General features: G+C 38.3%; 1 protein-coding gene across 1 annotated transcript in view; it reads left to right on the top strand.

Annotated features, from left to right (window-relative positions):
- TBC1D32 (TBC1 domain family member 32) overlaps positions 1 to 18,749 on the top strand; it is a 227,788-nt gene that overhangs the window by 78,235 nt on the left and 130,804 nt on the right. The window contains exon 22 of the mRNA XM_038000966.2: positions 7,555 to 7,671. Coding sequence (XP_037856894.2) covers positions 7,555 to 7,671 — 117 coding nt within the window. The remainder of the gene's footprint in view (positions 1 to 7,554; positions 7,672 to 18,749) is intronic.

Below are 18,749 nucleotides of genomic sequence, written 5' to 3'. Positions count from 1 at the left end.
GGCTTGCAACTCCTGCTCAGACAGACAAAACATTGTGTGGAGACTTACATCGTGAACTATTGCTTCAAGAACTACCACAGGAACATGCTAGGAAAGATGACAGAATCCACAGACCCTTTGAAGGAACGGGATCACTGCTGCGGGATCACTGCTTCAGGCTCACTGAGATATGGAAAAACTGTGAGTCTGCTTGCTTTCTCAACAGAGAGGCTTGTGGTCTGGGTCAAGTTCTCAGCCCTGATCACCGGCTGCCTGGAAATAGACTTGGTGCTGTTGAGGGGCAAGGTAGGAATGAGACCGGCCTTTAGGACTGCCAGCTGCATGAGAGCATGGTGAGGCTGGTGACTACCAGCTTTCCCTACTTCCCTGGCGATTTGTATGACTCAGGAGAGGCAGCCATAATCCCCCTGGAAATATAACTCCACTGGGCTGGGAACCACTCACCCATCTCCCACAGCAGCCACAGCAAACCTTGCCCAAGGAGAGGCGGAACTCAGACACGCCTCTCTCTGCCCCCTCCTGGTGGTCTTTTTTTACCCTCCCTGGTAGCGGAGGATAAAGGTCATAATCTCTTGGGAACTCTATGGCCCTGCCCACTGCCTAAGAATCCTGAATACTTAACCAGGTGTCCCTAGGGCAAGTTTGCATCCTCCCTATAGGATCACAGCTGATGCCCTCTTGAAATTGCCACCTCCTGGCTGGAGGCCAAGCAGCACAAAACCAGCGCACTGAACAAAAACACAACCAACGAGCCTCACAGAGTTCACTCCCCTGCCACCTCCACCAGAGCAGGTACTGATATCCATAGTTGCAAGACCTGAAGATGGATCACATCAAAAGACCCTTTGCAGACACTCCCCACTAGCAGCCCAGAGCCTGGTAGCTCTGCCGGTTGGCTAGACCCAGGAGAGCAAAAACAATTACCATAGTTCAGCTCTCAGGAAGCCCATTCCTAGGGGAAGGGGAAAACACTACATCAAGTAGTGTTGGGATAAAAGAATCTGAATAGCAGCCCTTGAATCCCACATCTTCCCTTTAATATAGTCTACTCAAATGAGAAGGAACCAGAAAACAATTCTGGTAATGTGACAAAACACGTTTCTTTAACACCCCAAAAGATCATACCAGCTCATCAACAATGGATCCAAACCAAGACAAAATCTCTGAATTGCTAGAAAAAGAATTCAGAAGGTTGATTCCTAAGCTAATCAAGGAGCACCAGAGAAAAATGTAGTCCAACTTAAGGAAATAAAAAACATGATACAGGATATGAAAGGAAAAATTTTCAGTGAAATAGCACAAATTAAGAACAATAACCTGCTCCTGAGTGATCACTGGACCAACAATGATATCAAGATGGAAATTAAAAAATTTTTGAACCAAATGATAATAGTGACACAACCTATCAAAACCTCTAGGATACAGCAAAAGCAGGGCTAAGAGGAAAGTTTATAGCATTAAATGCCTACATCAAAACACCTGAAAGAGCACAAATATACAATCCAGTGTCACACCTGATGGAACTAGAGAAACAAGAATAATCCATAACCAAACCCGGCAGGAAAAAAGAAATAATGAACACTAAGCTGAGAATCAAATAAAAAACTCAACCTGTTTTACAATAGCTGCAAAAATAAATAAATAAATAAATAAATAAAATACTTAGGAATATACCTAACCAAAGACATGAAAGACCTCTACAGGGAAAACTACAAAACACTGCTGAAAGAAATCAGATAACACAAACAAATGGAAAGACATTTCATGTTCATGGATGGGTAGAATTAATATTGTGAAAATGACTATACTGCCCAAAGCAATTTACAAATTCGATGCAATTCCCATCAAAATACCACCATAATTCTTCACAGAACTAGAACAAACAATCCTGAAATATATTTGGAGCCAACAAAGAGCCCACATAGCCAAAGCAAGACTAAGCAAAAAGAACAAATCTGGAAGCATCACATTACCCAACTTCAAATTATTCTACAAGGCTACGGCATGGTACTGGTATAAAAATAGGCACATAGACCAATGTAACAAAAATAGTGAACTCAGAAATAAAGCCAAATACAGCCAACTGATCTTCGACAAAGCAAACAAAAACAAAGTGGGGAAAGTATACCCTGTTCAAAAAATAGTGCCGGGTTAATTAGCAAGCCATATGTAGAAGAATATAACTGGATCCTCATTTCTCACCTTATAGAAAAATCAACTCAAGATCAATCAAAGACTTAAATCTAAGATCTGAAACCATAAGGATTCTAGAAGATAACATCAGAAAAACCAGACCCCTCTAGACATTAGCTTTGGTAAAGACTTTATGACTAGGAATTCAAAAGCAAATGCAACAAAAACAAAGATAAATAGATGGGACTTAATTAAATTAAAAAGCTTCTGCCTAGCAAAAGAAATAATCAGCAGAGTAAACAGACAACCCACAGAGTGGGAGAAAATCTTCACAATCTATGCATCTGACAAAAGACTAATATCCAGAATCTGCAAAGCAGTCAAACAAATCAGCAAGAAAAACACAAACAACCCTATCGCTAACGACGTGAATAGACAATTCTCAAAAGAAGATATACAAGTGGGCAACAAGCATATGGAAAAATGTGCAATATCACTAGTTATTAGGGAAATGCAAATCAAAACCACAATGTGATACCACCTTATTCCTGCAAGAATGGCCATTAAAAAAAAAAAAAAAAAATAGATATTGGCGTGGATGCAGTGAAAAGGGAACACTTTTACACTGTCAGTGAGGATGTAAACTAGTATAACCACTATGGAAAACAGCGTGGAGATTCCTTAAGGAACTAAAAGTAAATCTACCATTTGATCCTGTGATCCCAGTACTAGGTATCTACCCAGAGGAAAAGAAGTCATTATACAAAAAAGATACTTGCAAATACATGTTCATAGCAGCAACAAGGGAAATAATAAACATTAGAGCAGAAATCAGTGAAACAGAACAAACTAAAGAGAAGTAACAAATCCAAATGTGATTTTTGGAAATGATTATTAAAAGTGATAAACCCCTCACTAGATTGATAACAAAAATAAGAGAGATCCAAAATTACCAATATCAAGAATGAAAGAGGGGTAAGACTAATGAGTCCACAGATATTAAAGGTTAATAAGTGAATATTATGATTTGCTTTATGTCATTATCTCAACCACTAAGATCGAATTGGCAAAGTTTCTTTAAAAGTAGGGTTACCAAAACTGACTCAATAAAAAAAAAAAAATAGGTATGCATTTGTTAAAGAAATTGAATTTGTGGCTGGGCGCGGTGGCTCAAGCCTGTAATCCCAGCACTTTGGGAGGCTGAGACGGGCAGATCACGAGGTCAGGAGATTGAGACCATCCCAACATGGGCTAACATGGTGAAACCCCGTCTCCACTAAAAAATACAAAAAAACTAGCCGGGTGAGGTGGCGGGCGCCTGTAGTCCCAGCTACTCGGGAGGCTGAGGCAGGAGAATGGCATAAACCCGGGAGCTTGCAGTGAGCTGAGATCCGGCCACTGTACTCCAGCCTGGGCGACAGAGCAAGACTCCGTCTCAAAAAAAAAAAAAAAAAAAAAAAAAAAGAAATTGAATTTGTCATTAAGAACCTTCTTACACAGAGAAAAACAGATGGTTTCACCAGTGGATTCTATGAAACATTTGTAGGAGAAAGAACACCAATCTCACACAAGGTTTTTCAGAAAACAGGTAGAAGAAACCCTAATTTATGAGGCCAGCATAACACTGATATAAAAACATCACCAAAAAAGAAGAAAATTATAGATCTGTAGCCTGATGAGTATAGACAGAATACTTTTTAAAATACTATATTATCAATTGTAATTCAGCAGTGTGTAAAAGGACCATTTATTATGATCAAGTGGGGTTTATTCCAGGAACATAAAGTTGGTTAAACGTTTCAGTACGAAAATACAACTTACCATGTTAAAGAATAAAAAGAAAACTCTTAATATTATTTCAACATATGTAGAAACATTTTACTAAATTTCATACACATTTATGATAAAAATTCAAATGATTTAATCCATAATCTGATAAATGCTGTTTGGAAAGCATACAGTTAGCATCATATTTAATGGTAAAATATTGACTCTAAATTTGGTTGACTCCTACCACTTTTATTTACGTTATATTATATAAGTATAATAAGGCAAGAAAAAATAGAAGACATACAGATTGGAAAAAAAGATGTAAAATTATTTGAAGATGGCTTGATTCTCTCCTCCAAAAACAAGTATCACCCCTCTCGCTCCACCAGCCCAAACAAAAGATCCTCTCCCTGAATCTAAGTGCCTGCCTAGTGTCTTTTAGTGGTTTACATCACAGCAGACTTTAGAGCAAGCTTGTAGAACCTGCGGCCCATGGGCTGCATTCGGCCCAGGACAGCTTTGAATGTGGCGCAGCACAAATTCATAGCCTTTCTTAAAACATGAGATTTTTGTTTGCAGTTTTTATTTTTATTTTCTTAGCTCATCAGCTATTGTTACTGTATTTTACGTGTGGCCCAAGACAATTCTTCTTCCAATGTGGCCCAGGGAAGCCAAAATATTGGACACCCCTTCTTTAGAGTCAGTGAGACTCCACTTCAGAAGCCAGGTGTTCCTTACAATGGTCTTACAGTTGTACATATTAAGGTTTAAAATAGATAATGTATATAAATATTGATACTATAGTATTTGGCCAAAAATAAGTGCTCATATAATGATAGCAGTTAAATTTTTATCACTATTCAGTCTTCCTTCTCCCCTTCTTGTCCATACTACTTTAAGGAATAGAATACTTTATACACATAGTCTTCATTGACCTTTCCTTTACTCCTAAGGCATGTATTCCCCGAACACTAACCTTTTGAGTAACTATTTGATCATTCTGTCTGTTGGACATGTTTTCAATACATCTGTATTCTAATAGGTGTAATGTATCTCTGACAGTCTTACAACTTCCAAATTCTAATTTGTTTCTTTATTCCCTTATATTGTCTACCCTCAAAACCATTTTTTCTTTAGAGCCTTCTATTTAAAATGTAAAATTTAATCCCCACTACTTTTCTGAGAATACTTTACCCCCTTTTTTTTCCCCTAGAGGATAAAGATAGAGCTCATTAACATAGCATATCTCTGCCTGACTGCCTGCTTGCTACTTATACAGACTTACCTCTCACCTCTCCCTACATTGCTGAAGAGTGTCATCCTTATATCACCCCATTGCTCTCCATATTGTACTAACGTCAGAACATTTAGGCACTATTTTAAGTGATTTAATAGTGTATTTTGTCCTGCACTACACTATGAGTCCTTGAGGGCAGGGACCATGCCTTTATTCATATTTTTATTGTTAGCATTTGGCACAATTACTGATAAGCAGCTGGCACTAAAATATTTTTAGTGAATAAATAAGTGAATAGAAGATCAATATCAACCTGAAAGATTTTAATTTAAAAGAAAACTTCTTGACTTGGAGAATTAATTTAATACTTTAGTCTTAAAAATATATCAAACTTTGACTTTTCATTAGTTTCCTTATCATTATTGCATAAAGTCTCATTCTTCTGTTCAAAACATTGATGACATAGATTTATGTTTTGTGCTACTATAAATTTTAAGATAATTAATGTCTGATATTAGGGACATCTTATAATGTGTGTTTGTGGGAGCCAACAATTACATTGTATGTATTTTTATTCCAGAAATGCTTAATACATCACAATTTTGCAGTAAGCTAGCATCTTTTAAAATGCCCAATGTGTGAGAAATGAATGTATTTCTTCTAGAAACAAGCTGCTGAAATCTTCTCAACCTTCTTTAAAATTCTGTTCAGGTTGTTTTAGTTTGAATACAGTTGTTGAATTATTTTTACCTAAAGTTTTACTTGATTTGCTTAGAGTAGCATGTCACACCTTACCTTTATTTGATTGTATGTGGTCCACATCATTTTATTTCTTACGTAAAGAGAGGTTCCATAATCGTGAACTGAATTCTTCATGCGTAAATAATATAAAAATGCTCAATATACTATTGCTATATGTGATTTATAAAGATTATATTTCTTTCTCTACCCAAATAGACATTTTTAAAGGCTTTTTTTGTAATCTTATTATGGTAGAAAAGATTCTGTAAACATAAAATAAAGGATTTATTCTTGATAGAATCCAAATATTGCTGGATTAATATTAAGGACATTAAAACATGTTTGCAGATTTAAATTACAAAGCATTATTACCTTGTATTTTTTGGTTCATCTATATTCTCAGGATAAACTAGATTGGATTAAAAATAAATTTGTAATGAAATCTGTTCTATTAATCATCTTTCTAGTTAATACCCGGTGATTAGAGAAGTTCATACAGTAGTTTCCTAGGTGAACCCTCCAGTTTTTCTGCAGTTCATTTTATGAATAATTAACAGACATATTTCTCAAACATTCTTTCCTTGGCAATTTTTTTCTTCCTTTTCTATAGTGCATACTATAGTGAAAATGTAAAGCAGAAAACTTTACAGTTATAAGTGAGTACAATTAATATAATGCAAGCAAAAGATATAAGTATTGGCAGAATATAGGGCTTCTGGATGTGGATGGAGTTAATTGGAAAGTCTTCAGAAAAGACGTGACATATTTTGAAAGCATATCAAGTGGGCTAATGAGTAAGTGGAGGGCAGGAGAAGTGTGTTACTAGGACAAAAAAGTACGTATAGGTGGCAGTCAGTTGAAGGAGACCACAGGCATATTTGATTGACTGAAGTGGCAACTTCATGCTGAGGAATACTAGGAAATGAGGCTTTTCAGACTGTGAAGGGTAGAGTCGTGTCAATTAGAGAAGTGCCTTGAAAGCCATGCTAAGGAGTTTAGATTTGATGCTTAGTGATGGGCAACCACAGCATGCTTTTGAGCTGGGAAGCCCAAGAATGAATGTGCCTGAGAAAAATATTCTAGTTGTGTTTAATAAGATGCAATGAGAGTGAAGAGCTTAAATATTTCATGGAGAGATTGGTAAAATTGCACCAGCAAGTGAGTTAGCTTTGATAGGAGAAGCCATGGCTTTTAAAAATTAGCTATCGTATTTAGGTTAGTTGGATTTTCAGTGAATGTAATTAAAAGATAGCCTCATGCTCTGAGTGCAAAAATATATAGAATTTATTATCTTGCCCCAGAGTCCCTAAGTATTATTCTCTTGCATTTTCTTACGTATTGGATATGACAGTGCAAAGAATGAGAAAGATGGATTATTGAATTTTTGTCAGAATCAAACTTTTAAGAGATACATGATATTTTAAAACATATTCCAAATTTCATATATGTATGTAATGGTTGTTATGTCATGCGTTGTCAGCTTATAGATTATTGCTGTGCATGTTAACTGTTTTGTACTTATCATATATGTAACATACTTCAAACTTACGGGAATTAGGTATATTTAAAAATTAGCCCTCAAAGTCATACAGATACGAAACTACATTAATGACTCTCCATGGATGTGGTTGACAAAAAAGAATCATTTAAATGCTTGTTTTCTTTCCCTCTAGTCTTTTTTAGCACTGGTGAACTTGTTATCCTATCCTGCTATTTATGAGCTGACAAGGAATCAAGATCTTCCTAATAAAACAGAATATTCTCTTCGTGAAGTCCCAACATGTGTTATTGTAAGTCATTTTCTTTAAATCTTTCTCTGTTATAAATGCTACTGTTTGAGATTGGTAGTAAAAATGCAATTTGACCAAAAAGAGGAAAAAGAAGCATTATGTAATGGCATTTAAGGGCTGATTTGATTAATCATGCATGAATTATATCAACTTTTGAATTTTCTGTGCATGGAATCTTTGATCCAGGTCACCTAACATTCCCAACACCTATCAGAATACGAGGCTAACTCCAACCAGGAAGGAGACTTGGCATAGATAGAAGTATACTTGTGAGTGATTTTTAGATGGCTCATTACATTATTAGTCAAACCAGTGATGCTCCTTCATTGGCTAGGATTAGTAGGAATAAATTGTATCCATGGAGTCCACTACATTTCCTGCTTATATTTTAATGAACTACATATTATTGCCCCATGAGGGCAGTGTATACAAATTTATTTAATTTGAGACCTAGGTTGTACTAATAGTCACAGTTAAGTAACTTGTTTTAATCATTAAGGGATATTTAGTTCTTATCTTTGGGTACATTTATGAATTAACCCAGAAACATATGTGTATATGCATATAAGGGTTAGTAAAGACTTACTTAATGTTGAAATTTTATTATTGGTCACTCTTTTTCATTTTCTGGTCACTTCATCCTATGTGATATTGTTTTTATAAACATAGTTTTGCCCTTTCGAATACGTTTAAACCTGTTAACCCTAAATACTTAGATTTTTAAAAATTTCGTCTACTTTGGGAAACTTTTAATAGCTTATATGATGTGAAATACAAAGATAGGTACTTCTGTCATTTAACATTAACTTAGATTCTCTTATCTTCTTTTCCTTGAAGTTTTTCAATTGTATTTTGTGCTTACTTGTATGTTGGCACTTCAACATACAAGTCTACCTGTTAAGTATAGGTAGACCTCAGAATTATTGCGGGTTCAGTTCCATACCACAGCAATAACATGAATATTGCAATAAAGGAAGTCATACAAATTTTTTGTTTTCCCATGTAAAAGTTATGTCTACACTATACTTTAGTCTAAAGTGTGCAGTAGAAATATGTCTAAAAAATGTTTATTGCTTAATTAAAAGTACTTTATTGCTAAAAATGCTAACGAACATCGCAGCTTTCAGTGAGTTGTAATCTGTTTTACTGGTGGAGAATCTTACCTCACTGTCGATGGCAGCTGACTGATCAGCGTGTTGGTTGTTATGGGCTGGGGTGGCTCTGGCAATTTCTGAAAATAAGAGAACAGTGAAGTTCACTGCATCAATTGACTCCTTTCATGAAATATTTCTCTGAAGTATTTGATGCTTTTTGATAGCATTTTACCCACCGTAGAACTTCTTTTAGAATTGAAACCAATCCTCTCATCCCACTCACTGCTTTATCAACTAAGTTTATGCAATATTTTAAGTCCTTTGTTGTTATTTCAACAATGTTCACAGCATGTTCTACAGGAGTGGATTCCATCTTTGCTCATCCATAAGAAACAACTCAACTCATCTGTTTGATTTTGATCTTAAGATTGCGGCGATTCAGTCACATTTTCAGGCTCCACTTTTGATTCTAGTTTTCCTGCTATTTCCACCACGTCTGTAGTTACTTGTTCTACTGAAGTACTGAACTTCTTTAAGTCATCCATTAGGGTTGGAATCAGCTTCTTCCAAACTCCTTTTAATGTTGATATTTTGACCTCTTTTCATGAATCACAGATGTGGCATCTTAATGGTGAATCCTTTCCAGAACGTTTTCAATTTACTTTGCCCAGATCTGTCAGAGGAATCACTATTTATGGCAGCTATAGCCTTACAAAATATATTTCTTAAATATTTGAAAGTCAAAATTACTCCTTGATTTATGGGCTACAGAATGGATGTTATGTTAGCAGGCACAAAAACAATACTAATCTCCTTAAACATCTCCATCTGAGCTCTTGGGTGACCTGTTGCATTGTCAATGAGCAGTAGTATTTTGAAAGGAATCTTTTTACTGAGCAGTAATTTTCAATGGTAGACTTAAAATACGCAGTAAACCCGTGCAGTCACGTATGTACTGTCATTTACTTTATTTTTCCATTTATATAGCATAGGCAGAGTAGATTTTCCAGTGCTCCAGGATTTTTGGAATGGTAAATGAGCATTGGCTTCTGCTTAAAGTCACCATCTGCATTAGCTCTTAAGAAGAGAGTTAGCCTATCTTTTGATGCTTTGGATCCATGCATCGACTTCTCCTTTCGAGCTATGAAAGTCCTAGACGATATCTTCTTCCAATATAAGGCTGTTTTGTTTGCATTGAAAATCTCTTGGCTGGGTGTCGTGGTTCATGCCTGTAATCCCAGCACTTTGGGAGGCCGAGGTGGGGAGATCACCTGTGAGGTCAGGTGTTCGAGAGCAGCCTGGCCAACATGTTGAAACCCCGTGTCTACTAAAAATATAAAAATTAACTGGACGTGGTGGCACGTGTCTGTAATCCCAGCTACATGGGAGGCTGAGTCAGGAGAATCACTTGAACCTGGGAGGTGGAGGTTGCAGTGAGCCTAGATTGAGCCACTGCACTCCAGCCTGGGCGACAGAGTGAGACTCAATCTCAAAAAAAAAAAAAAAAAAAAAAAAGAGAGAAAAAGAAAAATCTCTTTAATGTAGCTAACTTCATCAATTATCTTAGCTAGATCTTCTGGATAACTTGCAACTTCTACATCAGCACTTGCTACTTCACCTTGTACTTCCATGTTATTCAGACAGCTTCTTTCCTTGAATCCCATGAACCAACCTGTTAACTTCAAACTTTCCTTCTGTAGCTCCCTCATTTCTCTCAGCCGTATTAAAGTTAAATAGAGTTAGAACCTTCTGTGGGTTAGGGTTTGGCTTAAGGGAATGCTGTGATTGGTTTGATTTTCTGTTCAAATCACTCAAACTTTCTTCATATCAGCAATAAGGTTGTTTCATTTTGTTATCATTCATGTGTTTCCTGGAGTAACACTTTTAATATCCTTAAAGAACTTTTTCTTTGCATGCACAACTTGGCTAACTGGCAAAAGAGGCCCAGCTTTTGGCCTGTCTTAGCTTTTGACATGCTGTCCTCACCAAGCTTAGTCACTTTTAGCTTTTGATGTACAGTGAGATACACTCAACTTTTCCTTTTATTTGAACCCTTAGTGGTTTTGTAGGGTTACTAATGGCCATAATCTTGATATTGTTGTGTCTCAGGTAATAAGGAGGCCCCAGGAGAAAGAGAAAGATAGGTGATTGACCAGTTGGTGGAACAATAAGAACAACATTTATCCGTTAAGTTTGTTGTCTTATCTGGGTACGGTTCATGGTGCCCCAAAATAATTACAATAGTAACATCAAAGTTTACTAATCACAGGTCATCATAACAGAATAATTATGAAACGTTTGTAATATTGTGAGAATTACCAAAATGTGATGCAGAGACACAAAGTGAACACATGCTGTTAGAAAAATGACACCAGTAAACTTGTTTGATGTAACGTTGCCACACATTTTAAATATGCAAAAAAGCATATTATCTGCAAAGTACAATAAGTGACATGCAATAAAATAAGGTATGCCTGTGGTTTCATCGTTAGTCATTTATGTGCCTAGATTGCCCACTACAATAGGAGTACCTTAGAGAAAGTAGGCTGTCTTCAATGTATATAAATCTAGCACATTATATGGATCCAGTGAAAATAATTATTCTAATATGATTGGTTTTATTAGATTGATTATGGGAAACAAGTACAAATTAGTTTTATGATATAGTCCAAAATGATGGCTTCAATGTTTGTTCTCTTAAGTTTTCATGTATCTCTGTGGGGTATATTCAACTATATCTTTCCACTTATGGAAAAATTTGTTTTCTGTTTGGTCTTGAGACAGTTAACTGCAGTTATATTACTCTGTTTCTCCCAAAGACATTATGTTTTAACCCTGTAGAAAGATCACTGCTTTCTGTCATGATTTAAACATGTATATGAGTTCCTTTTAAAACACAACTCTTTTGGTCTATGCCTTCTTTTATTTACCACACTGTAGTTTTCTTTCTTTCCCTCCACCCTAAGCTTCCTGAAAATTTTGCCTGTGCTTTAAGTCTCTACATTTTTTTCTCTTCTGTCAACCAGGGAAGCTACCATAATCTGGCATCTTTGCCCAACTACCTAACTTAAATTGTTCTCCCAAAACCCAATAAATATATAACTCCCTAATCTAATGGAACCTCCCTGTATTAGTTTGTCATGCGCTAATAAAGACATACTTGAGACTGGGTTATTTATAAAGGAAAGAGGTTTAGTTGACTCACAGTTCAGCATGGCTGGGGAGACCTCAGGAAACTTACAATCATGGTGGAAGGGGAAGCAAACACATCCTTCATCACGTGGCAGCAAGCAAGAGAAGTGCTGAGCAAAGGGGGAAAAGTCCCTTATAAAACCATCATATCTCATGATAACTCACTATCATGAAAGCAGCATGGGGGTAACTGCCCCCATGATTCAGTTACCACCATGTCTCTTCCATGACATATGGTGTATTAGTCAGGGTTCTTTAGAGGAACAGAACTAGTAGGATATGTCTCTCTATATCTATCTATCTGTCTGTCTATCTATCTATCTATCTATCTATCTATCTATCTATCTATCTATCTATCTACCTGTCTATCTATCTCTGTATATCAAAGGGAGAAAGATGTAGGCTGAGAGGCTAGGCCAGTCTAGTCTTTTCACATTTTTCTACCTGCTTTATATTCTAGGCACACAGGCAGCTGATTAGAGGGTGCCTACCCAGATTAAGGGTGGGTCTGCCTTTCCCAGCCCACTGACTCAAATGTTAATCTCCCTTGGCAACACCCTCACAGACACACCCAGGATCAAAACTTTGCATCCTTCAGTCCAATCAAGTTGACACTCAGTATTAATCATCACATGTGGGGATTATGGGAACTATAATTCAAAATGAGATTTGGGTGGGGACACAACTAAATTGTGTTACATCCCTATACCCTTTAACTTAATTTACCACTTTGGAATATTTGACATGGTTTGTCTACTCCTTAGTATAATTTTCTGTTTCTGTGACTGTAGCATTACTTCTTGTTCTCTTCCTTCTTTTCTGGTCTCTCCTGCATAGTTGTCCTTGTAGACTTCTTTTCCTTTGTTTGTCCTATGGCCTCCAGAGTGATCTCATCCAATTCCATGGCTTCAGTTATGCACTGACAACTCTTTGACCTATATGACTTGACTGCCAATTTTATAATTAGAACCCTACCAGACAATGGGCATCTGGAACAGTCACAGGCATCTTAGTCTTACTGTGTCTACAACTGAATGTAATGTTTTCTCTTTCCCAAATCAATTCTGTTTCCTGTTTTTCTCAGTGTATGGTACTATTAGTCACACAATTTAGTGAACCAGAAACCTGGAAATCATTATTGATTCCTCCCTCTCTATAGGCAATAAATTACCACCTGATAGAATTTGCCTCCCTAAAACCTTGATCTTGTTTTCTTTCTGTATTCATTTTTAAAAAATTCTTATTTTAGCTTCAGTGGTACATGTGTAGGATTCTTATATAGGTAAACTCGTGTTACAGAGATTTCTTGTGCAGATTATTTCATCACCCAGGTACTAAGCCTAGTACCTAATAGTTATCTTTTCTGTCCCTCTCCCTCCTCCACCCCCTACCCTCTAATAGGCCCTAGTGTCTATTGTTCCTCTCTTTGTGTCCATGAGTTCTCATCATTTAGCTCCCACTTACACCTGAAAACATGTGGTATTTGATTTTCTGTTCGTGCATTAGATTGTCACCAACTCCATTCATGTTCCCATGAAAGACATGATCTTGTTCTTTTTGAATACTGCATAGTATTCTATGGTATATATTCCACATTTTCTTTGTTCAATTTGCCATTGATGGACATTTAGGTTGATTCCGTGTCTCACCTTATCCAAGTTCTCTCTGGGTAAGATTATGACACAAAGCTGGAGAGTTGATATACCTCTGAGGTAGGACAGTAAAGGTAGATTGCTGGCCTTTCCAGCTGAAGGCAAATTGCTTCTGGTGGGTCTTATGGACAGGAACAGAGATAAAGGCATTTGCCAAGTCAATGGCTACATGCCTGGTACCAGGAGATGTGTTAATTTACTCAAGCAATGAAACCGCATCTGGTACAGCAGCTAGCATTCTTCAAGATCCATGTCTTTACTGTTGTGAATAGTGCTGCAGTGAACATTTGTATGAATGTCTTTTTGGTTGAATGATTTATATTCCTTTGGTTATATACCTAATGTATTAGTCAGGGTTCCCTAGAGGCATAGAACTAATAAGATACTATATATATATAAAAAGAGGAGTTTATTAAGTATTAACTTACAAGATCACAAGGTCCCAAAATAGGCTATCTACAAGTTCGAGGAGTGAGGAGAGTCAGTCCAAGTCTCAAACTCAAGAACTTGGATTCCAGTGTTTGAGTGCAGGAAAGCATCCAGCATGGAAGAAAGATGTAGGCTGGGAGGTTAAGCCAGTCTCACCTTTTCATGTTTTTCTCCTTGCTTTATATACAAGGGCAGTTGATTAGATTGTGTCCACCAGATTAAAGGTCTGCCTTCCCCATCCCACTGATTCAAATGTTAATTTCCTTTGGCAACACCCACACAGACACACCTAGGATCAATACTTTGCATCTTTCAATCCAATCAAGTTGACGCTCACTATTAACCATCACAAGTTCACCTCTTGTCAACTTGAAGCCATAGTCATACGTTCAGTTTCCACAAAAGCTCAGCAACAGGCCAAGTGCTGCCTCTCAGAAGGAGAGTAGTTATCTGAACAAGGCAGGGCCTTGCTCCAAAATCTTAGTGGCCTCTGCTGTGATTCACCTAAGGGAGTCTGCCAAAGGCTCCAAACAGCATCTCTATCTGCCACTGATGCCTCAAGCACCATTGGATCTGCTGGGTCATATGGCCCAAGTGGCAGAGCAGCTTGCACAGCAGCCTGGGTCTATTGCAGAGCCTTCTCCTGTTCTGGACCCCACTGAAAACTGGCAGCCTTTCAGGTCATCCAATAAATGGGAAAGAGTAACACACCCAAGTGAGGAATGTGTCGCCTCCAAAATCCAAGTAGGCTCACTAGGCGTTGTGCCTCTTTCTTGTTTGTAGGAGGGGCCAAATGCAGCAACTTATTCTTCATGTTAGAAGGAGTATCTCAACAGACCCCACACCACTGGACCCCTAGACATTTTACTGAGGTGGAAGGTCCCTGAATTTTAGTTGGATTTATTTTTCATCCTCTGGCACGCAAATGTCTCAGCAATAAGTCCAGTGTGTTTGCTACTTCTTGCTCACTTGATCCAATCAGCTTAGTTATCAATGTAATGGACCAGTGTGATATCTTGCAGAAGCAAAAAGCGATCAAGTTCTCTCTGGATAAGATTATGATACAAAGCCGGAGAGCTGATATACCTCTGAGGTAGAACAGTAAAGGTTTATTGCTGGCCTTGCCAGCTGAAGACAAATTGCTTCTAGTGGGCCTTATGGATAGGAACGGAGATAAAGGCATTTGCCAAGTCAGTGGCCGCATACCAGGTACCAGGAGATGTGTTAATTTACTCAAGCAGTGAAACCACATCTGGTACAGCAGCTGCAGTTGGAGTCACCACTTCGTTAAGCTTAGGATAATCCAGTAGCATTCTTCAAGATCCATCTGTCTTCTGCACAGGCCAAATAGGAGAGTTGAATGGGGCTGTGTTAGGAATCCCCACCCCTGCGTCTTTCAAGTTCTTGATGGTGGCACTAATCTTTGCAGTTTCTCCAGGGGTGCGATATTATTTTTGATTTAGTATTTTTCTAGGTAGAGGCAGGTGTAATGGCTTCTATTTGGCCTTTCCCACCATAATAGCCCTCATCCTACCAGTCAGAGAACGTAGGTGGGGGTTCTGCCAGCTGCTAAGTATGTCTATGACAATTATGCATTCTGGCACTGGGGAAAAGACTACAGGGTGAGTCCAGAGATCCACTGTACACACTGTAAGTCGGACCTGAGATAAAACGCCATTAAGTACCTGATGGCCATAAGCCACTGTTTTAACTGGAGGATAACAGTGACATTTTGGATCCCCTGGAGTCAACATCAGCTCAGAGCCAGTGTCCATCAGTCCCCAAAATGTCTGATCATTTCCCTTTCCCCAGTGAACAGTTGCCCTGGGTAAAAGGCCAGAGGTCTCCTTGGGGAAGGATGGGAGAAAAATTCACTGCATAAATTGTCAGTAATGTAGTGGGGTCCTTCCTTGAGGGGACCCAGCCTCCCCTTCATTCAAGGGATTCTGAGTCTGTAAACTGGCTTGTCTGGAAATGGATTGAGGGGCCGCGATTCTCTGTTTTTATAATTCAAAGTAGTCTTTTGTCTGTTCGACCTAGAAATTTTCTGCTTATATTAATGAAGTAGGAATGCAGTAGGCTTCCTATCAGTTTCACTTCTAGGAACACTGTGATTAGCCAATGCCAGAGCTAAACAGGAGTTGGACTATTCTGATTGCTGTTTTGTCTGTGGTGTCCATTACAGTAGCTACACCCATCTGGCCTTTGATGGTTGAGTGCCACTCTTTGGCCATCGCCACCTCGGGATCCAGTTATTCTTATTTTATTTAAATTTTGTAGTTGAGTGAATTTGGTTCCCACATTTAGCTCTGACATACATAGAAGAGCGATTATAGGGCTCTTCACAGATGTAGGTGAGGCCCTCACAAATCTATTTTGCAAGGCATTGGTCAAAGGTATATATTCTGGAACCTCCCAGCTGGGATGAGTAGATCTAAAGCAACTAATCAACTTCACCATCTTAATCTCCCTAAGACTTGAGATCCCTTCCTCTATATTAAACCAAGGGACATCAGGAATTTCCAGCGTGCTCACATTGGGCCATCTTTTAATCCATATTTCAACTAACTGAGCAACTAAATGATTAGAACATTTTTCAACTCCTTGAGCTGCAACATGAAATGCAGAGGCCCTACTTAGTTGGGCCAAATCAGTAAATTCAGCCTGATTCAGCTTTGTGTTCCTCCCACCATTATCCCATACCCTTAATATCCATTCCCATGCCTGTTCTCCAGATTTCTGTTTATATAAATTGGAGAACTCAAGCAGTTCTTTTTGAGTGCAGTGAGTTTCCTCATAGATCATGCTCTCAACCTCACCTTTAGGGCCTGCACGACTTTAGTGCAGTTATAGGTCTTGAAGGAAACAGGGTGTTGGGGCTAGCTCCTGAGGAGAATCAACATTCTTTTGCCTGACAACTGCCTCAGGGGAGGCCATCACTTTTGCCTCAGGCAGTGCAGGGTTTATCTCCTCCCACAAAAGTGGAAAGGCTGATGGCACCATGGGTTGGGGAGGGGATGTTGCCACTACTGGGGATGGGGAAGCTGCTTCTTCTGGCAAAAAAAAGGGTTCATCAGAGTGTACAAACTTAGTGTCCCCAGTTCTACAGGGTCCTTGCACATGTCCCCATTCAAAGTTGTAGGGTCCCATTCTTTTCCAATCAATGCCCTCACTTTAACAGTAGACACCTGGCGAGGCTGTGCATGCAGCTTTTGTTGCAGGTCAGCCACTCAGATGCCTGTTTTTCCACAATTTCTGCTCTTTTTCTGCAGGAGATAAAACTCTGCAGGAGATAAAACTCTCAATCAGGGCAATTTTAGCAGATTTGAGGCTCAGTATCTTCTTCTGAAGCCAGGAGACAGAATCTCTGAGTTCATCATTTTCTTTCATCACTTTGTTCACTGAACTTAGGAGCAACCAACCAACTTCATTATGTTCCTTGGATTTCCACATACAGTCAAACCATATTACATATAGAGTCACTGAATTCCTCGTCTCTCATGAGTGGTGAATTAGGAGTGTCAAATACGTTTATTTTGCATAGCTCTCTAAACAGTTCATGCCAGTGACTATCAGTGTTCTCCATACTTTTAGAAGGAGAGTCCTCTAGAAACCCCAAAACTAATGAAAGAATTCCAACCTTAATATTCTCTTCCTCTAGAACTACTCCTGGTACCAAAATCTGTATTAGTCAGGGTTCCCTAGAGAGCAGAACTAATAGGATAGATATAAATATACATATAAAGGGGAGTGTATTAAGTATTAATTTACACAATCAGAAGGACCCACAATAGGCTGCCTGCAAGCTTGAAGAGCAAGGAGAGCCAGTCTGAGTCTCAAAGCTAAAGAACTTGGAGTCTGATGTCTGAGGGAAGGAAGCATCCATCACAGGAGAGAGCTGTAGGCTTGGAAGCTATGCTAGTCTTGTCTTTTCATGTTTTTCTGCCTGCTTTGTGTTCACTGGCAGCTGATTAGATGGTGCCCATCAGATTAAGGGTAGGTCTGCCTTCCCTAGCCCACTCACTCAAATGTTAATTTCCTTTGGCAACACCCTCACAGGCATACCCAGGGTCAATACTTTGCATCCTTCAATTCAACAAGTTAACACTCAGTATTAACCATTACACCCAGTAATGGGATTGCTGGGTTGAATGGTAGTTCTATTTATCGCTCTTTGGGGACAATTGCTACAATGCTTTCCACAATGGTTGAACTAATTTATACTCTCAGCAACAGTGTATAAGAATTCTCTTTTCTCCACAATTTCACCATCATCTGTTACTCTTTTACTTTTTTGATAATAACCATTCTGACTGGTGTGAGATGGCATCTATTTTGGTTTTGATTTGCATGTCTCTAATGATCAGTAATATTGTGCTTTTTTCATGTGCTTCTTGGCTGCATATATGTCTTCTTTTGAAAAGTGCCTGTTCATGTCCTTTGACCACCTTTTAATGGGATTTTCTTTTTGCAAATTTCTTTAATTTTTCTTATAGATGCTGGATATTAGATACTTGTCAGATGCATAGTTCATAAATACTTTCTCTCATACTGTTTAGTGTGTTGTCTGTTTAGTGTGTTGATACTTATGCTGTGAGGAAGCACTTAAAGTTAATTAGATCCCATTTGTGAATTTTTGCTCCTGTCACAATTGGTTTTGGTGTCTTTGTCATGAAATTGATGCCAGTAGTGGCCCATCTGGAGCAGTGAC

This window comes from Chlorocebus sabaeus, chromosome 13 (genome assembly GCF_047675955.1).
Source record: "Chlorocebus sabaeus isolate Y175 chromosome 13, mChlSab1.0.hap1, whole genome shotgun sequence".
Lineage (NCBI taxonomy): Eukaryota > Metazoa > Chordata > Mammalia > Primates > Cercopithecidae > Chlorocebus > Chlorocebus sabaeus.
This window is presented reverse-complemented; position numbering and strand designations above follow the sequence as displayed.